This window comes from Mercenaria mercenaria, chromosome 2 (genome assembly GCF_021730395.1).
Source record: "Mercenaria mercenaria strain notata chromosome 2, MADL_Memer_1, whole genome shotgun sequence".
Lineage (NCBI taxonomy): Eukaryota > Metazoa > Mollusca > Bivalvia > Venerida > Veneridae > Mercenaria > Mercenaria mercenaria.
This window is the reverse complement of record NC_069362.1, coordinates 74,852,298-74,879,190: the sequence shown is the minus strand read 5'-3', so window position 1 is coordinate 74,879,190 and position 26,893 is coordinate 74,852,298. Positions and strand designations below refer to the sequence as shown.

Here is a 26,893-nt window from a genome sequence, read left to right as displayed (position 1 = left end):
AATCTAAATCATGACGACCAGGTTGATTCTTTGTATATAGTAAGACAGTCTCCAAATTCTGTTCACCTAGGGAACGCAATAAATTCACGTGCCAAACTATAGATGTGTATAACCCATATTTACCTCCCTTAGAAAGCTGGACGAATTTGCAGCAAATTATGCTTGTAGTTACAAGCGAGTGAACAATGTGTATCTTAGGGAACTACATGTAATATTATGATATTTTTGCATAAAACAGACGAATACCAATGTCACGGTGTATGTCCCGGACAAAGAGTAAAAATCCCGGAAATTTTAACTCGGAATCCCGGAAATGTCCTAAAGAATTATGGCATGTATGCTTTTTATATCGAGAACTTTACCACAAGTATCAAGGTAGCTGATATTTATCCTGGTTTTCATAAAAAGTAAAAACTAAGACATAATTCTATTTTCATAGTTTGTTTTGATGTCATTTGCAGCTTGACTCATTGTACACCTTGGGGTAAGGGTTTCCCAGTAATGTTGAAAACGCTGGAATCTCCAGTCCAGTAAGCAAGAATGCCCTGTCTTTCTAAATATCAGTTTGAAATAGTCAAGGCATTTGCTTTCTATGTGACTTTTGACAGAAGACAATATATCTGAAGTCAATCATCCACCATACATGATTCATGATGGGAAGTTGTCAGTTACTTGGAAAAACCAGGCCTCATGATCACAAAACATTTTAAGTCTCAGCTGAGTTTGATTTTGAGAAACTTTTATTTGTCATTTATGTGTAAATTAAATATTTAAAATTAAATGTTATAGAAGTTAGAATTCAATATTGATGGTCAGTCTCAGTTGGAATTTAATCTCAAAGTGCTAGTAAAATTTGCTATTGAAATTTCAATCTCAGACTCTGGTGAGACCAAAAAATGTTTCGTGGATATAGGGCCATGAATACTGGTTTATCTTTCTTTACATGTGTTTTCATGTTTATTTTTATTAAGTTAGGGTTTCTCTGTGCGAATCTTTCAGGTGATGGAGGTGGCTTTAGTCACAGAAGTGGATTCTCTGATATTTCATCAGTGAGTACCAGTAAACGAGGGGCTGCTGCCAGGAAAGGAAAGTCTCCAAGGTAAGTTAAGTTAGGAGTGTTGTCTGAGGGGCTGCTGCCAGGAAAGGAAAGTCTCGAAGGAAAGGTTAAGTTAGGAGTGAGGGGCTGCTGCCAGGAAAGGAAAGTCTCCAAGGTAAGTTTAGTTTGGAATGAAGGGTTGATGCCAGGAAAGGAAAGTCTCCAAGGTAAGTTAAGTTAGGAGTGAGGGGCTGCTGCCAGGAAAGGAAAATCTCCAAGGTAAGTTTAGTAAGGAGTGAGGGGCTGCTGCCAGGAAAGGAAAGTCTCCAAGGTAAGTTTAGTAAGGAGTGAGGGGCTGCTGCCAGGAAAGGAAAGTCTCCAAGGTAAGTTTAGTTAGGAGTGAGGGGCTGCTGCCAGGAAAGGAAAGTCTCCAAGGTAAGTTTAGTTAGGAGTGAGGGGCTGCTGCCAGGAAAGGAAAGTCTCCAAGGTAAGTTCAGTTAGACGTGAGGGACTGCTGCCAGGAAAGGAAAATCTCCAAGGTAAGTTCAGTTAGGATTGAGGGGCTGCTGCCAGGAAAGGAAAGGCTCAAAGGTAAGTTCAGTTAGATGTGAGGGGCTGGTGCCAGGAAAGGAAAATCTCCAAGGTAAGTTTAGTTATGAGTGAGGGGCTGCTGCCAGGAAAGGAAAGGGTCCAAGGTAAGTTTAGTTAGGAGTGGGAGGCTGCTGCCATGAAAGGAAAGGCTCCAAGGTAAGTTTAGTTAGGAGTGAGGGGCTGCTGCCACGAAAGGAAAGGCTCCAAGGTAAGTTTAGTTAGGAGTGCGGGGCTGCTGCCAGGAAAGGAAAGTCTCCAAGGTAAGTTAAATTATGAGTGAGGGGCTGCTGCCACGAAAGGAAAGTCTCCAAGGTATGTTTAGTTAGGAGTGTGGGGCTGCTGCCAGGAAAGGAAAGTCTCCAAAGTAAGTTAAGTTAGGAGTGAGGGGCTGCTGCCACGAAAGGAAAGGCTCCAAAGTAAGTTAAGTTAGGAGTGAGGGGCTGCTGCCACGAAAGGAAAGTCTCCAAGGTATGTTTAGTTAGGAGTGCGGGGCTGCTGCCAGGAAAGGAAAGTCTCCAAAGTAAGTTCAGTTAGGAGTGAGGGGCTGCTGCCACGAAAGGAAAGTCTCTAAGGTATGTTTAGTTAGGAGTGTGGGGCTGCTGCCAGGAAAGGAAAGTCTCCAAAGTAAGTTAAGTTAGGAGTGAGGGGCTGCTGCCACGAAAGGAAAGTCTCCAAGGTATGTTTAGTTAGGAGTGTGGGGCTGCTGCCAGGAAAGGAAAGTCTCCAAAGTAAGTTCAGTTAGGAGTGAGGGGCTGCTGCCACGAAAGGAAAGTCTCCAAGGTATGTTTAGTTAGGAGTGTGGGGCTGCTGCCAGGAAAGGAAAGTCTCCAAAGTAAGTTAAGTTAGGAGTGAGGGGCTGCTGCCAGGAAAGGAAAATCTCCAAGGTAAGTTTAGTTATGAGTGAGGGGCTGCTGCCAGGGAAGGAAAATCTCCAAGGTAAATTTAGTTAGGAGTGAGGGGCTGCTGCCAGGAAAGGAAAATCTCCAAGGTAAGTTTATTTAGGAGTGAGGGGCTTCTGCCACAAAAGGAAAGACTCCAAGATATGTTTAGTTAGAAGTGAGGGGCTGCTGCCAGGAAAGGAAAGTCTCCAAGGTATGTTTAGTTAGGAGTGAGGGGCTTCTGCCACAAAAGGAAAGTCTCCAAGATATGTTAAGTTAGAAGTGAGGGGCTGCTGCCAGAAAAGGAAAATCTCCAAGGTAAGTTTAGTTAGGAGTGAGTGACTTCTGCCACAAAAGGAAAGTATCCAAGATATGTTTAGTTAGAAGTGAGGGGCTGCTGCCAGGAAAGGAAAATCTCCGAGGTAAGTTTAGTTATGAGTGAGGGGCTGCTGCCACGAAAGGAAAGTCTCCAAGATAAGTTTAGAAATGAGGGACTTTCGTCTTGAAAGAAAAGTCTCTTAAGTAAGTTAAGCTGGCATTGAAGGGCTGTTTGAAAGCATAAAGGCACATTGCACTATAATGACCTTTGAATGAACTCTTAAACAATGTTTCATAACATCACATAGTATATCCATGTGTGCTATGAATGAGAAGGCAACTGTCTTATGTTTTAGCAGTTATTTTAAAATTCTGAAGAGTTGAGAAACAAAATGACATCATGTGTTAGATATTTAAAGTCTCTGTATTATGTCATATTTCTGTATCTTGAGTTTTAAGACAGGGTTTATATTGGTTAAAGATAACAAATCTAGCTTTTGTTTCCAGTGATGACTTCTTGGCATTATTTGAGAGTACAGCTCAACCTAAAATCAAGACTGGAACCAGCAGCAGCAAAAAGCCCACTGGTAATGCTGTCAAAGTTCTGTGGGATGAACCAGGCAATAAGGTATGAATTTAGGGTCTGTCAATCTTCCTTTAATGTTGACTTGCACTTCACCAATGTGGATTTTAAACCTTACTTTTGGTGTAAAATTCTTCATGTGAGAAAGTCATCCAGCCAGTGTAAGGAAGGTCATTGGTTCTAACCATGTGTCGTCCACATCTGAAACAATGCCAGAATGGGCTTCTAGGGTCTTCTTCTACAATCATGCGACTCTAAACCCAACAATATTTAACCCCTTGCAATGACTTAGGAATTTGATATGCTCTGCCAAAAAGAGTGTTAAAAGGAAGAAAAGTAAAAAGAGGTTTATATATATTTAACAAAATTATTGTGCAGCAGAGTAGCACTGCATGGTGGTCATTGTGATCAACAGTTTTGTGACAAGATAGTGCAGATATTGAGGAATAGCTTTGTACTGATGTCTGTCATGACTGTATATTCACTGTAAACGCTTTGCATGAAGTTCCATAGCACATTATCATTTATCCTTATGTTGATATTTTTTTTATAGGAGTGGCTTATGGCGGCATGTCAGTACATGTGGTCCGCTGTTTAGACAGAGTGAAAGCTTTGACTATCTCATTTTATGATACACATGATATAATATATCGAGGTCTCCATGGTAACATTTTAATATTTAAATTTCAGGCCCTGAAAAGTAGATTTGTTCCAAAAGCAGTAAATTCAAAGAAAACTAAGCAGATATCTCCTAATATGGATGATGGGGAGGAATGGCTTACAAATGAATCCAACACTCACTCAATATTTCAACAGAAAAGTGCCAGAAGTAGTTCTGATGAGGAAGTATTCAGTTTTCATGAGAGACTTTCACAGTCACTGTCTCAAACACAGGAACATACTGACAGGGGAGATAAATCTGACAGAGGAGTAAGTCCAAGACATATAAATAATAATAATCCTAGAAGTTCTAGTCAGAGTGCTATAGCAAATAATATGACACTCCAGGGTATGTCAAAAGGTGTGAAAGTCGGTTTATCAGATCTAGAAAATTCTTACCAAAACATTAAACATAAAACTCCAGTGAATCAGACTAGGACATCACAAAGTGGGACTCATACAGGTGCTAATTCTTTAGTAGAGGACCATATAAAAAAGTTAAATTTTGCAGCATCAAAAATTCAGCGTTGGTACAAAAGGCATAGTGCAAGAAAAAAGGCCGGTGCGGCGGCAATACAGAGATTGCTGCAGTCAAAGAAACAAGTGTTTGAGGAACAAAGATTAAGAGAGTCACAAAATGATTTCTTTGCAAAAGAAATGGAAGAGAGGAAGCTTGAAGAGCGGAAAAGAAATCGTGAGGAAAAAGCAAAGATGGCAAGACAGGAAGCTATTAGGGTAAATCTTTATTATTTCATGAAGAAATTAATTATTTTGTTGTTTGGTTTTATCATTTGAACCATCTTTTTGGCTTAAATTTGAAGTGTTGGCTTTTTCTTCTGCTTTTAAAAGTTATCTGTGTATTTCAAAGAATCATTGTAAAATTTACTATTTTGTACAATGTCACCTCCCATTAAAGTAGTTATTGGAAGACATGTTTTATACATTCTGTCAGGCTGTTTGTCTAAATGTTTGTGGCAAGACCTACTTTGCATGCTATTTTAATGAAAGGAAAATTTCTGTCATTCTTTTTTAGGAGTTACAGAGAAAGAGAGAAGAGAAAAGGGATGAAGTGAAACAGATAGCAGAGCAGGAGATTGCCTTTCTGCAGGCAAATGGAAAAATAAAGAAAACTGGGCTTGGTAATTAATTGCTTAAACATTTAATTTTTTATACAAATCTGTATTTCTAGATTACATTTATCAGATTTAAAGAAATGTTTGGGTTGCAAGTGAACAAGTGCAGTTTATATAAAAGCTGAAAATTTCACAAATGAAAAGAAATTATTTCTTTTAACAGTCTATTCAAGAGATTTCTCTAAAGAAATGTCCGTCAATTATTTCACAGTTTAAGATGTTCTGGTTAACTCTGCTAGGATAATTATGTCTCCCACCACACAGTGGTGTGGGAGACATACTGATTTACTCCAGTCTGTGTGTGTGTGTGTGTCTGTCTGTCACAAAGCTTGTCCGCACTCTAAGTCGAATATTTCTCATCTGATCTTCACCAAACTTGAACAAAATCTGTTTGACCATGAGACCTCGGCCAAGTTCGATAACTAGCCAAATCCTCCCAGGCACTTTTGAATTATGGCCCTTGAATTACTGATTGGATCCACTCATCACAGCCATGGAGAGAAACTAGACATTTTTAGCTCGACTATTCGAAGAATAAGTAGAGCTATCCTACTCACCACGGCTTCGGTGTCGGCGTCGGCGTCACACCCTGGTTTAGTTTTTCGTACCAGTCCACTTTTTGACAAAGTCTTTTGAGATAAAGCTTTGAAACTTTCAACACTTGTTTACCATCACCTTGTCCAGTTGTAGGCAATAGTACATAACTCTGTCAAGCATTTTGACTGAATTATGGCCCCTTTTGACTTAGAAATCTTGGTTAAGTTTTTCGTACCAGTTCATATTTTGACAAAGTCTTTTGAGATAAAGCTTTGAAACTTTCAACACTTGTTTACCATCACCTTGTCCAGTTATAGGCAAGAGTATGTAACTTTGTCAAGCATTTTGACTGAATTATGGCCCCTTTTTGACTTAGAAATCTTGGTTAAGTTTTTCGTACCAGTCCACATTTTGACAAAGTCTTTTGAGATAAAGCTTTGAAACTTGCAGCACTTGTTAACCATTACCATGTTCAGTTATAGGCAAGAGTACATAACTCCATCAAGGATTTTGGCTGAATTATGACCCCTTTTGACTTAGAAATCTTGGTTAAGTTTTTCATACCAGTTCATATTTTGTGTAAAGTGTTTGACATATGGCTTTGAAACTTTTAAAACTTGTTCATTATAATAGTCTCTATCAGTAGACAGGAGTACATAACTCTGCCATCTATTTTGGCTGAGTTATGGCCCTTTTTGGATTTGGAAATTGGTTCTGTTTTCGTACATGTCCATGTTTTGTCAAAATTATTTGACATATGGCTTTTAAACTTTAAACACTTGTTTATCATCATGATTTCCATCTGTAGGCAAGAGTACATAACTCTGACAACTATTTTGGCTGAATTATGGCCCTTTTTGAACTTTGAAATTTGTTCAGGTTTTCTTACAAGTCAGCGTTTTGTCAAAACTATTTGAACTGTGGCTTTGAAACTTTTAACACTAGTTTATCAACATGATTTCCATCTGTAGGTGAGAGTACATAACTCTGTCAACTATTTTGACTGAATTATGGCCCTTTTTGGACTTGGAAATTTGTCAAATTTTTCATACAAGTCCATATTTTGTCTAACATATAACATAACATATTTGCCATCATGGTTACACATTGCCATTTAGTGCAAGACTAATCAAAATTCACAAGTACAGGAACATTTTTGTGTTTAATCCATTTTTTCTTTTTTCTGAAAATCGATGGTAATATTTTGACCCCATTCTTCAATCAATTTTCCGAATAGTCAAGCGCGCTGTCATCCGACAGCTCTTGTTCAAGCTTGTCCGCACTGTAAGTCGAACATTTCTCATCTGATCTTCACCAAACTTGAACAAAATGTGTTTGACCATGAGACCTCGGCCAAGTTCGATAACTAGCCAAATCCTCCCAGGCACTTTTGAATTATGGCCCTTGAATTACTGATTGGATCCATTCATCACCGTCATAGAGAAAAACTAGAAATTTTTCAATTGGGTCCATTCATCAAAGCCATCGAGAGAAACTAGACATTTTTCAATGTTGCAGTTGTGGGAGACATGAGCTTTTCTCAAAAGCATCTCTAGTTAAGATTAAAAGGTTTTTTTTTTTGTGTATTAATTTTTACCCTGCTAAATTTCTTAAATTATGAACTTTGAATTTAGACAGTACCATTAACTGTTAAAAGGGGTGCATACCAAGAAGATACTGACTGAATGACGGACAGTGCAGGTCATGATCAGACTGCATGGATGTGCAGGCTGACCATGATCTGCACTGGTTGCAAAGGCAGAATCAATCGTGTCCAGCATGATAAGGGTTAAGATGCTATGTGACAACACATAAAATGTAGTTGTGATCATACATTATAACTTGAAATACTTTGTTAACTATACCTGGTAAACTATACACTGTAAACAGTACTAAACCCTACATTTATCTGTATATGAGGAAAGTATTATTATATCACAGAGAATGTGCATAGTCTTTACTGGTTGGTCCACCTTTTCTGTAACAAAGTTTTTTCCTAAGACAACACCATTGAATTTATACAGCATTTAAAAGTACTCTGAGGGTGGAAATAGGAACATTTTTAATTTTCAGAATATCTTGATAATTGTAGAATTATAGTTTAAAAAATTCAGTTTGTCAGGATATTAAAATGTAGGCCTTTTGTAACTCCAGAAATTTTGAAATTTTGGCTTTATCTGTTAAATTGGTGAGAATGTTCACCTTGATGATATCTAGGTCAGTTCAAAACTGGGTCACATGCCTTCAAAAACTAGGTCATTAGGTCAAATAATAGAAAAACCTTGTGACCTTTCTAGAGGCCATATTTTTCAATGGATTTTCATGAAAATTGGTCAGAATTTTTATCTTGATGATATCTAGGTCAAGTTCAAAACTAGGTCACATGAGCTCAAAAACTAGGTCACTATGTCAAATGATAGAAAAAAACGAAGTCATAGTTCAAAACTGGGTCATTTGGGGACAGGTGAGCGATTCAGGACCATGATGGTCCTCTTGTTTATAAAACTTTCAGGATATCTTGATAAGCATAACAGCTATAAATCCATGTAAAAAATTCTAAAATTTCAAAAACAAATATTTTTTCAGAATTGCAATTTTTATGACTTTTACAATGGAAAAATACATTTTAGGCATTAAAATTGACAATATTGAACTTTTTTGAACAATTCAAAATTATCTTACAAACACCCTTAGAGATCTTTATAACAATGTATAGTTTATATCTAGACTTGGCAAAAAAAAAAATGTTATGAATTAGGATGACCAAACAGTAGAAGTAAACTTCACATTTAGTATTTTGCCAAATGGTTTTTAGCTCGATTATTCATAGAATAGTGAGCTATTGCACTCGCCCATGCGTCGGCGTCGGCGTCGGCGTCTGCGTCCGCGTCCGCGTCCCGATTTTGGTTAAGGTTTTGTATGTAAGCTGGTATCTCAGTAACCACTTGTGGGAATGGATTGAAACTTCACACACTTATTGACTGTGACAAACTGACTTACATTGCACAGGTTCCATAACTCTATTTTGCTTTTTTACAAAATTATGCCCCTTTTTCAACTTAGAAATTTTTGGTTAAGGTTTTGTATGTAAGCTGGTAACTCAGTAACCACTTGTGGGGATGGATTGAAACTTCACACACTTATTCACTGTGATGAACTGATCTACATTGCACAGGTTCCATAACTCTATTTTGCTTTTTTACAAAATTATGCCCCTTTTTCGACTTAGAAATTTTTGGTTAAGGTTTTGTATGTAAGCTGGTATCTCAGTAGTTACTAATGGGAATGGATTGAAACTTCACATACTTGTTCACTATCATGATTTGACATGCACTAAGCAAGTCCCATAACTCTACTCTCTTTTTTTTCAAAATTATGCCCTTTTTCGACTTAGCAGTTTTTGGTTAAATTTTTGTATGTAATCTGATATCTCAGTATCCACTAATTGGAATGGATTGAAACTTCACACACTTGTTCACTGTCATGATCTAACATGCACTGTGAAGGTCCCATAACTCTACTTGGCATTTTTACAAAATTATGCCCCTTTGACTTAGCACTTTTTTGTTAAGTTTTTGTATGTAAGCTGGTATCTCAGTATCCACAAATTGGAAAGGATTGAAACTTCACACACTTGTTCACTGTCATGATATGACATGCAGTACAGAGGTTCAATACCTCTACTTTGCATTTTACAAAATTATGCCCCTTTTTCAACTTGTATTCATTCAATTGACAAGGCTGTTGAATAGTCGAGCGTTGCTGTCCTCCGACAGCTCTTGTTTATTACAGATTTCTGTTGATTTTTCAGGTAAAAAGAAGGGCGGAAGCAAACCACCATCTAAGAAAGTGACAGGTGATAAGGACACGAACATTAATACGCATGATGAAAGTAGTCCAGAAAGAGATCACAAGGAAAGCAATAATGATAGAAGACATGATGACAGTATGGAAGAATACTATCAGGTGCTTACACAGTGGAAACATTGTATTTTAAACAAGGATTATTGTGTATAACACTAGTAGTCTTTATTAGCTCACCTGAGCACGAAGTGCTCAAGGTGAGCTTTTGTGATCGCCCTGTGTCCGTCGTCCGTCCGTTGTCTGTGATCAACAGTTTGACTGTTAACACTCTAGCGGTCACAATTTTGATCTAATCTTAATGAAACTTGGTCAGAATGTTACCCTCAATAAAATCTTGGACGAGTTCAATATCGGGTCATCTGGGGTCAAAAACTAGGTCACCAGGTCAAATCAAAGGAAAAGCTTCTTAACACTCTAGAGGTCACAATTTTGGCCCAATCATAATAAAACTTGGTCAGAATGTTACCCTCAATAAAATCTTGGACGAATTCGATATTGGGTCATCTTGGGTCAAAAACTAGGTCACCAGGTCAAATCAAAGGAAAAGCTTCTTAACACTCTAGAGGTCACAATTTTGACCTAATCTTAATGAAACTTGGTCAGAATGTTACCCTCAGTAAAATCTTGGACGAGTCTGATATTGGGTCATCTGGGGTCAAAAGCTAGGTCACCAGGTCAAATCAAAGGAAAAGCTTGTTAACACTCTAGAGGTCACAATTTTGACCTTATCTTAATGAAACTTGGTCAGAATGTTACCCTCAATAAAGTCTTGGACGAGTTTGATATTGGGTCATCAGGGGTCAAAAACTAGGTCACCAGGTCAAATCAAAGGAAAAGCTTGTTAACACTCTAGAGGTCACAATTTTGACCCAATCTTAATGAAACTTGGTCAGAATGTTACCCTCAATGAAATCTTGGACGAATTCGATATTGGGTCATCTGGGGTCAAAAACTAGGTCACCAGGTCAAATCAAAGGAAAAGCTTCTTAACACCCTGGAGGTCACAATTTTGGCCCAATCTTAATGAAACTTGGTCAGAATGTTACCCTCAGTAAAATCTTGGATGAGTTTGATATTGGGTCATCTGGGATCAAAAACTAGGTCACCAGGTCAAATCAAAGGTAAAGCTTGTTAACACTGTAGAGGTCACATTTAAGACTATACATGAAACTTGGTCAGAATGTTAACCTTGATGATCTCAAGGTCCATTTGAATCTGGGTCATGTAGGATCAAAAACTAGGTCACTAGGTCAAATCAAAGGAAAAGCTTGTTAACACTGTAGAGGTCACATTTAAGACTATATCTTCATGAAACTTATACAGAATGTTAATCTTGATGATCTCAAGGTCCATTTTGAATCTTGGTCATGTAGGTTCAAAAACTAGGTCACTAGGTTAAATCAAAGGAAAAGCTATTTAACACTGTAGAGGCCACATTTATGACCATATCTTAATGAAACTTGGTCAGAATGTTAATCTTGATGATCTATAGGTCAAGTTTAAATCTGGGTCAGGTGGGTTCAAAAACTAGGTCATTAGGTCAAATCAAAGGAAAGCTTGTTAACACTCTAGAGGCCACATTTATGACTGTATCTTCATGAAACTTAATCAGAATGTTAATCTTCATAATCTTTAGGTCAGGTTTGAATCTGGGTCATCCGGGGTCAAAAACTAGGTCATCTGGTCAAATCAAAGGAAAAGCTAGTTTACACTTTAGAGGCTACATTTATGACCATATCTTAATGAAACTTGGTCAGAATGTTGATCTTGATCTTTAGGTCAATAGGTCAGGTGAGCGATACAGGACCTTCATGGCCCTCTTGTTTTGACCTAAAAACTTATAGAATTGTGTTCATATAATTGAAATACATTTTCTTGTATTTTTCATCCTTTAATATTCTGTACAGCAGTTTTTTATGCCCCCGAAGGGAGGCATATAGTTTTTGAACCTTCTGTCTGCTGTCGGTCTGTCAGTCTGTCGGTGTGTCCGCAATTTTCGTGTCCGGTCCACATCTTTGTCATCGATGGATGGATTTTCAAATAACTTGGCATGAATGTGTACCACAGTAAGACGACGTGTCGGGCGAAAGACCCAGGTCCGTAGCTCAAAGGTCAAGGTCACACTTAGACGTTAAAGGTCATTTTTCATGATGTGCATTCGTGTCCGGTCCATATCTTTGTCATTGATGGATGGATTTTCAAATAACTAGGCATGAATGTGTACCACAGTAAGACGACGTGTCGTGCGAAATACCCAGGTCCGTAGCTCAAAGGTCAAGGTTACACTTAGACGTTAAAGGTCATTTTTCATGATGTGCATTCGTGTCCGGTCCATATCTTTGTCATCCCTGGATGGATTTTCAAATAACTTGGCATGAATGTGTACCACAGTAAGATGACGTGTCGCACGTAAGACCCAGGTCCATAGCTCAAAGGTCAAGGTCACACTTAGATGTTAAAGGTCATATTTCATGATAGTGCATTGATGGGCATGTCTGGTCCATATCTTTTTCATTCATGCATGGATTTTAAAATTACTGGGCATGAATGTGTACCACAGTAAGACGACGTGTCGCGCGCAAGACCCAGGTCCGTAGGTCAAAGGTCCTAAGCTCTAACATCGGCCATGACTGTTCATTAAAAGTGCCATCGGGGGCATGTGTCATCCTATGGAGACAGCTCTTGTTCACAGATGCTGCTCTACATATTTGCTGTCTAAATTTGAAGCTGTAAAGTTAAGTTAGTTCTGGGTTGAATTCTTTAGCTTCTAGTATTTTTTCATGCATTTGAAATCAATAGAGTTTGTTAAAATGTGCTTTTGTTTGAAACATTTTATCATCAAAGTTAAGCACTGTAGAAATATATCTGTCTATTGTTGCATTCAGTTGAAAAGATTGAAATTAACCAGTTAAAAACTGGAGCTGTTTTCGTGTTGAAATGGAAGACATGTTCAAGAAGTTAAAATATATTTTTAGAGCCATATGAAGGATATAGAATCCCATCAGGTATCAGCAAGGGACAATGATGGTGCAAGTAATGTGACTGCCAGTGATGCTGTAACCAAGACAACCCTGGATGATTTGTTTGAAACCCTGAAGAAACTAGAGGAAGAGGAGCAGTTAGCCAGTGCAAGGCCAGAGAGGAAAAATGCTTGGTGTAAGTCTATCTTAGGCACAAAGGCTCAGATATATGAATTACATGGTCAGTAACTAGCTGTATTAGGTTACTTGGTGAGGGTTAGAAAAACCTCGAAAGACCAGCTTTAGCAAGGCTTCTAATTTTTATGCCCCAAAAGGTGGGCATATTAAAATCGCACTGTCCGTCCGTCCGTGCCTCCATGCATGTGTCCGTGTAAATTCTTTTCCAGGCTGTAACTCTCCCATCCATTAAGAAATTTTGAAATAACTTGGCTTAAGTGTTCACCAAAATGAGACCATGTGTCATATGCAAGACCTAGACCCCTAGCTCCAAGGTCAAGGTCACAGAGGTCAACGGTTAAAACAGGGTCTGTTTCATTTCCAGTCCATAACTCTGCCATCCATGAAGGGATTTTGAAATAAATTGGCATAAATGTTCCCCATAATGAGATGACATGTCATGCGCAAGATCCAGACCCCTAGCTCCAAGGTCAAGGTCACACTTAGGTTAAATGTTAACATGGTCTATTTCTTTTCCGATCCATAACTCTGTCATCAATGAAGGAATTTAAAAATTACTTGGCATAAAAGATGGTTATAATGAGATGATGTGTCATGCACAAAACCCAGACACCTAGCTCCAAAGTCAAGATCACACAAGTCAAAGATTAACAAGGTCAAGGACACAGATAAGGATCCTAGCCTACAGACAAGGGCTTGCTACTTTGTGAGCATATGTCACTTGCTACAGTAACTGACATCTTGTGTTTCAATTTGTAATCTAAATATTCTGGTATAATAAAATACATATCACATATACATACATAAAGTTATACTTGAACCTATATATACTGCGAAATCATTTAATTTCGTGGTTTTGGCCAAAACAGCTGTTTCGTGGGGACTTAAATTCATGGATTTTCAATTTTTGGGGGGAAAAATCTACGCCACAGGAGATTAGCGAGTGATCATGTGCCAATTAACCGTTGACCGCGTTATCTATAATTATACAACCTTAATTTGCAAAACTTACTGAAATATTCAATTTTATAAGAAAATTCAACGCCAATAAAAAAGTGTCAAAACTGTAGCACCTGGGATATAGTCTTGCACAACTGGCATTCATAACTGAAACAAATATTAAGTTTATCACATTGATCATTTGATCGTGTTTCAAACAAGAACTAGTTTTTGTATTGCAAATTAAAAACAAACTATTATAGATTTACTGATTTTATGGTGCTAAAAATGTGTTTTTGCTCATGATTGATAAAATATAAATGGTTTAGAATCCGTACATGCCTGTTGCTGAATGCGCATCTGCATCTAAAATTACAAGCTGTTGAACTTGTGCAATTGTTATTTCCTATGAGAAACGTGTAATGTGAATTGGGTAATAATGCATTGGACACAAATCTAGCAGTTATTTTATAATGATTAATAGTCCTAAAGTAATAGTAGTTTACTACATGTCAGTAAATACAAAGTTTAACATTGCAGAGCGGGGCCGTAAAAATCAAATAACAGCCGCAGCATAGTGTGGTTGGCACGTGACGCAACGCCAAACTTCTATTTTTAGTATCTACTTTTACTTTAATGAGCATGTCATAAACAAACCACGGGTAAATGTCTTAATGAAATAGTCTTTTTTTTTCGATGCATACCTATGTTTAATTGTTTATGGAGCCTCCGTAAACTACACGAAAACTGCAGGTTAGTACTGTCGCATGCACACAACTATGGACCAGATCGGACGGCTATGATTTCTTTTTTTGGCGACATTGAGTACAGTTTACATTATCATCATTCATAGGCAGAATTTGTTCGTTAGGACTTAATTTCGTGGTTGAGCTGAACCCTGAAATCCACGAAAATTAATCCCCCACGAATAATAATGATTTCACAGTATGATACAACTCTCATGAAACGACGGATACAAATATAAAGGAATAACTGTTGTACATTAAACCTATGTAAGTATTTCATTATTTACAGACACTAGATCTAAGTATGGTTAAGTAGTTAAGAAGTGGCAACATCTGTGAAATAATCCTTTCTTAGCTGTGCGGTAAAATAGACGAATTATGCCTAATGTGTTATTATTTGATACGGTAATAATATTCAATATTCTAGTAAATCTGTTACCATCATATGCAAATGTCAGTAAAAAAAATTTCATATACCCAGTACATATATAAACGTCTGGATAGCTCCTCTTGCCAGTTTTAACCTTTGACCTGCTAAATTTCTAAAATGGACTGGTCCATCATTCAATTTGGGCAGTACCATTTATTATTTGTAGGGGTGTTGACTAAAAATTTACTGACTGAATAGCGAACCGTGCAGACCATGACCAAACAAACAGGATAATAAATGCACACAAGATTGAACGCTCACTCTAATAAACATACCCAATCCTATATACAAACAGAAATGATTTTTTTTAGAATTTTAAGTGAAATCTGAGAATGTTGTGAGGATATGTACTACAGTATACCCAGTACAAATAACTAACCCGATCCCTTTTACAAAAAATAAATGTCCCTTATCCTTTTAAATGAACTTTCCCATATTGCTAGGATGTACATGCACTACCATATACCCCAAAATAAAAGCACCCCTCCCCCTCCTTGTAAATGGTCCCCTTCTTTTACCTAAAAAATACATGACAAAAGTCCTTGACATATTGAGGGATACTGAGTTCTTGTTTGTTAACTGCATAATTTTCTAATAAAGCATTTCTGTTTTCAAACTAACAGTAGATGACCTTGAGAAGGGAGACAGTGATATTGACAGCCATAGTTTAAATGCTGAGAACCTTCAGAAGTTCAACAGTCAGAAATCTGGGTTACCAACCAAAGAAAGTATGTTGTCAGATGATAAGATGAAGAGTATCATGTCCTTCCTTGACGAGGTTCAGGTTTCTGAGAGACTCAGCACAGTAGATCAGGTATGTCTGAAGAGTATTTTATCTTTTCTTTATGAGGTTCATGTCTCTGACGGAGTGAGCACTCAGGTCTTGCTGAAGAGTGGCATGTCCGTCATTGATGTGATTCAGGTGTTGAGAGACTCGGCACCGTCTGAAAAGAGTCATTACTTTCATTGGCAAGGTTCAGTTCTAGAGAGACTCGGCACTGTAGATCAGGTATTTTTGAAGATTATCAATTCCTTCCTTGAAGAGGATCAGGTCCGCAAGAGACTCAGCACCTAACCATAAATGAGGCATGTCTGAAGAGTAGCATGTGTTTCGTTGATGAGGCTCAGGTCTTCAAGAGACACAGTATATCAGTTGTACCTTAAGAGTATCATGTTTTGCCTCGATGAGACTCAGCACTTTGATGAGGTAATATAAGGTGTTTAATACTGTAAAAAATGTAGGTTATCACTCTAATTGTAGAAAAGTGGATAAGGTGATATTGTTGTTAGGTTATTTCTTTGTAAGTAGTACACAGTGTTCCTTTATTGTGTTGTTAATGATAGTTGTTTGCTTACAGAATAGCAAGCTAATTCTTTATATTGTGGATAGGAATTGCAGTTAATTATAACATGTGTATAACTTCTCACTACATTTTATTGAGAATATTCTCTTTAATTGTATAGGGTCAACTTTCTGTTTGTGATTTGTCTGAAATGGACAAAAATTTTGGACATGGCTCTAATGGAGTAATGAAGTTTCAATGTCCTGTTTCAATGAAGCAACGTAAGTTTCTGTTTGTGTTCCAGGAAATTTCAAAGATCAATGCAGACTTGGAAAGATCTGGTGTGATAGGTCCGAGTGCAGAGGAGCTAGCCGAGTTGGACCAGGCTAATGAGATGGCTTCAGAGGTTACAAACACTGTGATCAGTCAGAGGCTTGAACTTGATGAGAAAAAGAGAACAGTATCCATGCTGCAGAAAGCTCTTGTAGGAATTGTTTTGTTATACTGTTAATCCTCTAGTAATTGCTGTAGAATTTATTGTAAAGGTAAATGACTTGAAGTCAGAATGTAACAAAAGTGGTCGAAAATGAGTTATGATGTCTGTTTCATATTCACAATGAAACAAAGTCAGTTGAAAATGAGTATGATATTGCCTGTCAAATAGTTAGTGAAACAAAGTCAATTGAAATGAGTGTGATATTGCCTGTCTAATAGTTAGTGAAACGAAGTCAGTAGAAATAAGTTTGATATTGCCTGTCTAATAGTTAGTGAAATGAAGTCGGTTGAAAATGAGTGTGATATTGCCTGTCTAATAGTTAGTGAAACGAAGTCAATTGAAATGAGTGTGATATTGCCTGTCTAATAGTTAGTGAAACAGAGTCAATTGAAATGAGTGTGATATTGCCTGTCTAATAGTTAATGAAATGAAGTCAGTTGAAATGAGTGTAATATTGCCTGTCTAATAGTCACAGTGAAATGAAGTCAGTTGAAAATGAGTGTGATATTGCCCGTCTATTATAATAGTCACAATGGAACGAAGTCAGTCAAAATGTCAAAATTGAGCAGTATCCCCATATTCCGGTTTGCCTTGAATTCAGTTACATGGTATCACAAAGTAGACTGAAATGATATGATTTATCAGCTGTTATTTGTAATATGTCAAACCCAGTATGACTTTTTTGTGTGTATTGCGATATTAAGAAGGCTTGTTTTAGACAAAGTTAAAATATGTTTTGATGCTTCAGAATCAGCAACGTGAATTAACTGTTCGACATGCAAGAGAGACAGACAAGGAAATGAAAAGACGAATAGAAATTCAGAAAGATGAATATGAAGAAACTATTAAGAGACATCTGTCATTCATTGATCAGGTAGTAGAACCGTTCTGTTACAATATGAGTTTATAACCACTGTTCTGCTGATAGCTTACTGGAGTTGCCGGGAAGTAGACTCAGTTACAACATAACTTCTGTTATTGGCACCTCTGGTAGCTAATGTGTGTTACTGAGAATTAGGATCTAGTCAAGTGTACAATATAGCCTCTGTAAATGACACCTCCAGTAGCTTACTGGTGTTAAAGGGAAATAGACGCTTCTCAAGTACAGTATAGTCAAGTATGGTAAAGCCTCTGTTAATGGCACCACCGGTAGCTTACTGATGTAAGAATGAAGTAGACTAGTCAAGTACGGTAAAGCCTCTGTTAATGGCACCACCGGTAGCTTACTGATGTAAGAATGAAGTAGATGCTAGTAAAGTACGGTAAAGCCTCTGTTAATGGCACCACCGGTAGCTTACTGATGTAAGAATGAAGTAGACTAGTCAAGTACGGTAAAGCCTCTGTTAATGGCACCACCGGTAGCTTACTGATGTAAGAATGAAGTAGACTAGTCAAGTACGGTAAAGCCTGTGTTAATGGCACCACCAGTAGCTTACTCATGTAGGAATGAAGTAGATGCTAGTAAAGTATAATATCACCTCTGTTACTGACATCTTGGTGAGCAAGTACCTCTGTACAAAGACAGATATTTTCATTCCTTTGAATTCTTAGTAAATTAACAATTCAGAGCAAAGTCTGTGTACAACAAATACATTTCCTTCCCCAAGGATGTTTGTTCTGGAGAGTTTACATTGTTATTATATACAGTCAAACTTCGTTAACTCGAACTCGGATAATTTGTACACCACCCTTCTCTCGTCAGGTCCCGGAAAAATCCCTGTGTAATGAATTTTGTTTGATAACCCAAACAAGCGATCACTTTAACAAATTATGCTGGTCCGGTCGAGTTCAACTTAACGAAGTTCGACTGTAGTATAATTGGAAGGGCTGACACATGGTGAGGTAAAAAAGATAGCATTTAGGTCATTAGGCAGTCTTTGCTTATAGAATATGGAAAGCACCCAGATAATAATGCCAGATTGAAGTCTCTATCTGCCTGCTGTAATTGATGTCTCTATTTACGTATTGTTTATTATGAAATTTTCAGTTGATTGATGACAAGAAGAATCTTAGTGAGAAATGTGAGAATCTGGTGAAGGAGTTAAAGCAGGTGGACAAGAAATATCAGGATCGTTTCAAGGCTATTACTGACAAGTGAGTCAATATATACATGCACCTAAGTCAGACTTTTATCAAAATATAAAGAGCTTGCTTTGTGGAGAGCACTGTTTATTTGTAGATTGTGTATATTGGCCGCTCAAAATGTTTTGTTGGATGGAGATGGCATTTATATCTACCCTTGTTTGTATGTCTGTCCATTTATCCATCCCAAAATTATTTGATTTTGAGTAATCAAACATTATAGGATTATTACTCAGCATGTGAAGTTGTGCACCTGAGGTTTTGTTTGAGATTTCATTCAGTATGATCAGAGGCATGGCCATTAACAGACAGAAATCTTCATACTTGGCCCTCTTCACCCAATTCAGGACATAGGGCCTTCACCATAGACCTCCATCTGGCCTAGTCTGTAGCTATGACTTTAGCGTCATCCCAGGACATACAAAAAATATACATAAAGGGTCTGAAAGTTTGTGCCACAGATATCTCAAAAGATATTTCACCTAGAGTCATTAAACATTATAGGATTTTTATATTCAGCATATGAAGTTGTGCAGCTGGGTTTTTGTTTCGGATTTCTCTCAGGCAGAACAAGGTTATGGCTCTTGAATATCAGATCAAAATATGCATAAAAGTCATTAAAGTTTTTCTGATATAACTTCATGAAACCTTAAAGGAATATTGTTCTACATTTAAAGTTGTGCATCTGGTGTTTTGTTTGGAACTTCAGTCAGCCAGACCAATGTTATGGCCCATGACTTTGCCAGAAATATGCATATTAGGCCTTAAAGGTGGATAATCAGATTTTGGCCATGTAATGGATTTGTTCGAAACTTTAGCATCTGATCATTTACACTCATTTATGTTCACTTAACACTTAATACAAATTAGATTTTCACTGGAGGTGTTTTTAAAATTTCATTTTCCTATCCTGGTTGCCCAACCAAGACAGAGTTATTTTATCATAAGTATAAATTTGATAAACATACTTTGCCTAAGGAAATGCATAAATATTAGACATATTGTAATATATTTGTAACATATTTGCATTAAAAATTATGTATTTAGATGGAATTCATTAGAAACGCAAGTTTGAAAAATTATTATTACCTCCTTTGCCTATCAAGATAGATTGGAAATAAATGAATTCAGAAGCTACACACAGCTTTAAAACTTGCATTTTGGTTCAGATTGTTCAATAGTTGATATGTCTATCAAACGCAAATGTAAAACTAGACATTGTATCGAAATAAAAAGAAATACCCAGCTTTTTATTTACTTTCATATTAAAGGGGAGTAATTACAAAATTTTATAAAAGTAATAAAATATACATTTCAAATAGGAATCTAACTCTATGTAATCGGTCTTTTTGTTCCTTAAATAATTCTCTACCAGAATATACAAAAAGTAAAAAATGTCATTAAATGTTGTTTAAAATTTAAATGTGATTGACCACCTTTAAAGTTTTTGTCACCTGTATCTCAAAAAGTGTTCGACTTAGAGTCATGAAATATGATAGAATTCTTATTAATAATGTTAAATTGTGCATGTGGAATTTGTTCGGGATTTCACTTGGCCAGACCAGAGGTATGGTTCTTCACTTAGTCAAACATATGCACTAAGGACCTAAAGTTTGTGTCACACATATCTCGAGAAGTGTTTTACCAGGAGTCATGAAACTTTATTGGAATGTTGTTTAGCAATATGAAGTTGTGCACCTGGAGTTTTTGGATATACCTCCTTTTCTGCTCCTACCTAACTGCCTTTCTCATTTCCTCATATGTAGGAGGCATATAGTGATTGTCCTGTCCGTTCGTTCGTCCGTCCGTACGAGGTTAACCAAATTGGACCGTTTGTGTCTAGCATCAATACCCCTTACTAGAATGACTTGAGATGTAACCTGTGACCATTCCTCATCTTCAGACATCACCTGACCTCAGTTTGACCTTGACCTTGACCTCGTTTTGGACTTAGGTTGCTGTGTATCGACAAGGATGCCACCGGGGGCATCAAGCGTTTATTGAACGCAGCTTCTTGTTAATCCCCCACCACAAATGGTGGGGGATTATAGGAATGGTCTCCGTCCGTCCTTCTGTCCGTCCTTCCATCTGTCCTTCCGTAACACTTTTGTGTCCGCTCCATATCTCCCAAACCCCTTGAAGGATTTTCATGACTTGTGTCAAATAATCACCTCATCAAGGCGATGTGCAGAACTTATGAGTCAGCCATGCCGGTTCAAGGTCAAGGTCACAACTGAGGGTCAAGGGTTTGAGCCTTCCATTTTGTGTCTGCTCTGTATGTCCTAGTTCCCTTGAAGGATTCATATGAAACTTAGGTCAAATGATCACCTCATCAAGGCGATGTGCAGAACTCATGAGTCAGCCATGCTGGCTCAAGGTCAAGGTCACAACTCAAGGTCAAAGGTTTTAGCCTTCCATTTTGTGTCCGCTCTATATCTCCTAACCCCTTGAAGGAATTTTATAAAACTTTGGTCAAATGATCATCTCATCAAGATGATGTGCAGAACCCATTAGTCAGCCATGCCAGCTCAAGTTCAAGGTCACAACTTAGGGTAAAAGGTTTGAGCCTTCCATTTCGTGTCCACTCTATAGCTCCTAAACCCCTTGAAGGATTTTCATCAAACTTGGGTCAAATAATCACCTCATCAAGGTGATGTGCAGAACTTATGAGTCAGCCATGCCGTTTCAAGGTCAAGGTCACAACTGAGGGTCAAAGGTTTGAGCCTTCCATTTTGTGTCTGCTCTGTATGTCCTAATTCATTTGAAGGATTCATATGAAACTTAAGTCAAATGATCACCTCATCAAGGCGATGTGCAGAACTCATGAGTCAGCCATGCTGGCTCAAGGTCAAGGTCACAACTCAAGGTCAAAGGTTTTAGCCTTCCATTTCATGTCCACTTTATATCTCCTTAACCCCTTGAAGGAATTTGATAAAACTTGGGTCAAATGATCACCTCATCAAAAGATGTGCAGAACTTATGCGTCAGCCATGCCGGCTCAAGTTCAAGGTCACAACTTAGGGTGAAAGGTTTGAGCCTTCCATTTCGTGTCCACTCTGTATCTCCTAAACCCCTTGAAGGATTTTGATCAAACTTGGGTCGAATGATCACCTCATCGAGAACTCATGAGTCAGCCATGTCAACTCAAGGTCAAAACTCAAGGTCAAAGGTTTGAGCTCTGTATCTCCTAAACCCCTTGAAGGATTTTCATAAAACTTGGTTCAAATGATCACCTCATCAAGACATTGTGCAGAATTCATGAGTCAGCCATGTCAGTTCAAGGTCAAGGTTACAGCTTAAGGTCAAAGGTTTACCCTTTCACTATCCATAGCAGTGGTGGGAGATTTAACTGTCTTTCAGACTGCCTTGTTACTTTATCAGTTTCTTTATCTTCTGTCTTTTTGTACCCCCCGACAACAAAGTTGTAAGGGGGGGTATACTGGTTTCAGGTTGTCTGTCTGTCTGCCTGTCCGTCTGTCCGTAGACGCAATCTTGTGCACACCATCTCTCCTTATCCCCTTGACACAATTTAATGACACTTCACACAAGTGATCAGTACCAACAGTAGTTGTGCATGGGGCATGTTAGGTTCTTTTCTTTAATTGCAGAGTTATGGGACTTTGTTTTTTTGTTACTATACTGTATACATAAACACAATCTTGTGCGCACCATCTCTCCTCATCCCCTTGACACAATTTAATGAAACTTCACACAAGTGATCAGTAACAACAGTAGTTGTGCATGGGGCATGTTAGGTTCTTTCAGAAAAAAATTTTGCAGAGTTATGGGATTTTGTTTTTTTGTTACTATACTATATACATAGACACAATCTTGTGCACACCATCTCTCCTCATCCCCTTGACACAATTTAATGAAACTTCACACAAGTGATCAGTAACAACAGTAGTTGTGCATGGGGCATGTTAGGTTCTTTCAGCGACAAAAATTGCAGAGTTATGGGACTTTGTTTCTTGTTAACATACTATGTACATACAATCTGCATATGCAATCTTGTGCGTGCCTAATCTACCAAACCCTTACACACAATTTAATGAAACTTCACACAAGTGATCAGTACCAACCCTAGTTGTGCATGGCGCATGTTACATTCTTTTAGATAAATATTCTGCATAGTTATGGGACTTTGTTTTTTGTTACTATACTGTATACATACAGTCTATATACATACAGTCCACATAATTATGCAATCTTGTGTGCATCAAATTGCAATGTACTGTGTCAGTGCATGCTGGGGGTACATTCATCACCTTTAGTGATAGCTCTAGTTTATGTTTGTGTCAGGTATTTCAAATTTTATAGGAATATTGTTCAGCATGTGAAGTTATGCACCAGGGGTTTTATTTTTGCATTTCACACTAAAATAATTTAAAAAATGAATTTGTAATTTCTGCACACTATTTCCAACTTAGCTGAAACATCTATATGCATTTACATTACAGACACAGTATAGAAATGCAGAAATTAAAAGATATGCATGAAGCTGCAGAAAAACTACGTAGAGAAAAATGGATTGAAGACAAAACAAAGAAAATCAAGGTTTGTTTACATGTGGTGTTGGTCTTTTAGTATTTTGAAGGAGCTGTTAGCAAAAGTCAGATTCCTCCATGATGTGTCAGTTCACATGCTTAATTAACTTTTAAGAATATACTAAGAATACAAGTTTTATGCACAACTATTCCCTCTGACTAGGTATTGCGTTATTTGATTGAACATTTAAAAGTTGCAACTGTTCTCACAGGAAATGACTGTGAAGGGTTTAGAGCCAGAGATTCAGCGCTTGATCGCCAAACATAAGTCGGAGTTAAAGAAGATCAAACAGATCCATGAGGCAGAGTTACTGGAGTCTGACGAGAGAGCAGCACAGAAATATGTCCGTATGACAGAGGAACTAAGAGACCAGCTAGCCAGTGAGAAAGAAGCTGCGTGTGCCAGAGAAAGGGAACTGGCTAAACAGAGGTAAGCTACTGGCATCTTCTTGAAAATGAACATGTGTGGTAAATAAGCGTCAAAAAACTGGATCAGATAATTGGGCAGCATAAAAGTTACATAAAATAAAAATGCGCATACATATATATTCATTTATTTCATATTCTTCAACAGTAACAGGAATATACATCATAGTTTTGTAGCACATCATTTTATGACACAGTGACGTTATATAAATAAATCTTTCACAGTATGTAGCACTAGCAGTTTCTAAGAGCCCCTGTAGAATTCACAATAAGCGCTTGTCCATATCCCAGCAGCCTTGTCTGTCTTGGTGTTACCTCTTGATCGAGGTGACAACTGCTCCATAATTGCATCTGCTTCATGTAGGGATTTCTCCAAAACCTGAAATATTAGAATAGTAAAATCATTTGCATTGTAGATGCTTCTATGACATTCAGTAGAGTAATCAGTATTTATTTCTACCTAAGATATGAACAAGTATTATTTAGTTGCAAATATCCATTTAAAACTTATGGAACGGAATGATGTGTACAAATATACCCTTTTATCATGCACTGTTTTCAACTTGTGGTTTGTAGTTTATCTAAAGTAATACAAAGTCCTGCCCACAAAATGTACAATTTAACAGAAACAATAGGCATTCTGTATACAGTCTCTCAGTTTGCTGTGAGTGGCTTGTTGTATAAAAAATGTAAAAAAAAATGCTGTGGTTATTTACCTGTTGTTTGGTTTTGTTGTGGAATTGTGTGTACATGTCCTGGACACCTTCGGTAACAGATAGTCGTAGAAGCAGACGTAGATTCTCAGACTGGTTTGGTGCTGAAAATATCTTCTGACTTAGACTGGTTACGCTGCCATCTGAAAATGAATGAACAAACATGTAAGCAAAACAAAGTTGGTTGTAGGAATACATAAAGCGTTATAGTCAAAAATAAGATTTGGTACCATTGGTACTACATTACTGTAAAGAAGAAGGTTAAAGAAATAGCATATAAAGCTCTTGTCAGGCCTGAGGTAGAATACTCCATCCTCTATCTGGTCACCCTACACTAAACAATAAGATAGAAATGGTACAAAGAAGAGCAGTCAGATGGATATACAACAACAATTCCACATTATGACTCAGATATGCAAAATTCTCTTTGTTTAAGATCTTTTGAGAACAGACAAACTGATGCAAAATTCCTAATGTTTTACAAAATTGTCCATTCCCTAGTAGCTATTCCTGTCCTAGCATATTTTGAGAGACCAAAGAGACAAATCCATACAGTTTTCAGTTATTACAAATTTTCTCCAAGTTCTCTGGTCTTATGGAACAACCTCCCATTTGAAATGTTCTCCTGCCCATGCTTGAATCTTTCAAGCAGGCAGTATGCCAACATACATGCAATTAGTTGTAGCAAAGTGTGTTTTTCAACCAGATTTTATTACTCTTGTCTGTATAACTAACATTTTTGAGTCGGCTAAAGGCTGAAAGCCTTTTGACGAGTCCTTGCTGTTCAGCGATTCTCTAAATGTACCGAATAACACATGAAGGGATGTAGTTCCATTAGATTTCTCAAACTTCAAACAGTTCACTGCATGAATGAAGTTAAGTTGTGTCAATTCCCTTTGCTATGACCAATATACGATGTAATCTGTCATATTTATGACTTGTAATTGTGCAATACTCGAATGTAACTCATCAAGCATAAATGTGCATTTTAAGAATTGCGCAGGCTTACAAAGCTTGGGTAACATCCAGCGAAAGACAAAAAATAGTTCCACAGGGCTCCAGATAAGATGCGTATTAGCGTAAATTACGCATAGAAATAATGCAAATACGCATGTCTAATAATTTCTAAGCGTATAAAAACGTATATAAAATTACAGAAACGCACACAATGCTTTTTTAAAAACAAAATCTGAATCGTCTGGATGCGTTAGGTAACATAGCCAATCAGCCTTAATTCTCCCACATTGAACGTAAACACGCATCGTATGATTTCTATAAACTTTGCGTGGGTTGAATTTTGCAGTCAGTAAACGGATAAATTATCGGAAGAAGAAGCTCTTACTGGTTTGTTTAGTTACTACTGATATTAAAATTGATTTTAATTTTTATTTTTCGAGAAATAAACAAATCGGCGAAACATTAAATTGTATTTTCTTGTAGTTTTTGAAATCGAAAGTAGATCGTCTATGTTTGGCTGCTTTCACGAAACGAAACAACTTTTTTATGAAAAGATTTAAATAAGAGGTAATTTAACCGTAAACTTCAATGTCAGATACTGCCAATTGCTGCTAAATGTCTTCGTATCATCACAATTTGTAAAATATATTGTTAAAACTGGAGAAAAGTGTAATGGTATCCGGATATAATATTTTGGGTAAATATCGAGCTGTGTTATGATATTTTAAGAAAAAAACTAAAAACAAACTGAAACTGGTAGACTATACTGTCAGTACATCAATCTTTAGCCGACTCAGGCCCTTCAGGCCTTTGATATATATTTAACTGTTTTCAGTGTCACTTTGACATCTCGCTGTCAATACTTCTGTAAAAATCTTTCCCTTGCACTGACTGTGCATCTGCTAATAATACCCGAAAGGGGAGTTAAGCAGTAAACGAAGATAGATAGATAGATAGATATACTTACCTAAAGCTGTTAGTTCTCTTTCTGTGTTGTCATGGACAGCAATAAGTTGAGTAAGTGATGAATCCATGGTAGAAAATGTATTCTAATGTAGGAGCTTGAACAAGTGTCTTTCAGTAAATATCAGAAAATGATGCTAGTTTTGTACTGACTTCAAAATTTATACCTTTCTGCATGCAATAATTAACAATTTATCCTGTTGTTTAAGTGATAATTGATTGAACACATGTAAACACACACTTTTATTGTAAGTGATTGTTTGTTTGAGATCAAAAGATCTTAAAGATAAGATTAAAGACATTCTTTTTCAATTAAAGGTGTTAATTGATCCAATTATCACTTAAATACTTAGTTGGATCACCATTAACTTTGTTATTCATGAAAGAATTCTGTTATAATTGATCTGATGATATGATTTAATAATGTGATAATTTGAAATTATTGAAAGTAATTATCTTTTGATCTTTCGAAGATCAGTGATTTTTTTTACAAAAATAGGCATGTTTTTTTTAATTTTTATCTTGTAAACTTTCCTTGAAGTAACACATATAT

General features: G+C 37.1%; 2 protein-coding genes across 2 annotated transcripts in view; one reads left to right on the top strand and one right to left on the bottom strand.

Moving 5' to 3' along the window:
- The window catches only part of LOC123564333 (centrosomal protein of 131 kDa-like), a 57,645-nt gene that overhangs the window by 7,919 nt on the left and 22,833 nt on the right, over positions 1–26,893 (top strand). The window contains exons 4-15 of the mRNA XM_053536957.1: positions 1,000–1,099; positions 3,331–3,451; positions 4,097–4,801; positions 5,100–5,205; positions 9,548–9,702; positions 12,576–12,756; positions 15,497–15,687; positions 16,461–16,640; positions 17,401–17,526; positions 18,640–18,746; positions 23,195–23,291; positions 23,494–23,711. Of these exons, the coding sequence (XP_053392932.1) occupies positions 1,000–1,099; positions 3,331–3,451; positions 4,097–4,801; positions 5,100–5,205; positions 9,548–9,702; positions 12,576–12,756; positions 15,497–15,687; positions 16,461–16,640; positions 17,401–17,526; positions 18,640–18,746; positions 23,195–23,291; positions 23,494–23,711 (2,287 nt within the window). The remainder of the gene's footprint in view (positions 1–999; positions 1,100–3,330; positions 3,452–4,096; positions 4,802–5,099; positions 5,206–9,547; positions 9,703–12,575; positions 12,757–15,496; positions 15,688–16,460; positions 16,641–17,400; positions 17,527–18,639; positions 18,747–23,194; positions 23,292–23,493; positions 23,712–26,893) is intronic.
- LOC123564332 (uncharacterized) lies at positions 23,746–24,640 on the bottom strand. Its single transcript, XM_045357835.2, has 2 exons — positions 24,424–24,640; positions 23,746–24,086 (listed from the first exon to the last, which is right to left on the bottom strand). The coding sequence occupies exons 1-2, from the start codon at positions 24,616–24,618 to the stop codon at positions 23,952–23,954; spliced, it is 330 nt and encodes a 109-aa protein (XP_045213770.2). The 5' UTR covers positions 24,619–24,640; the 3' UTR covers positions 23,746–23,951.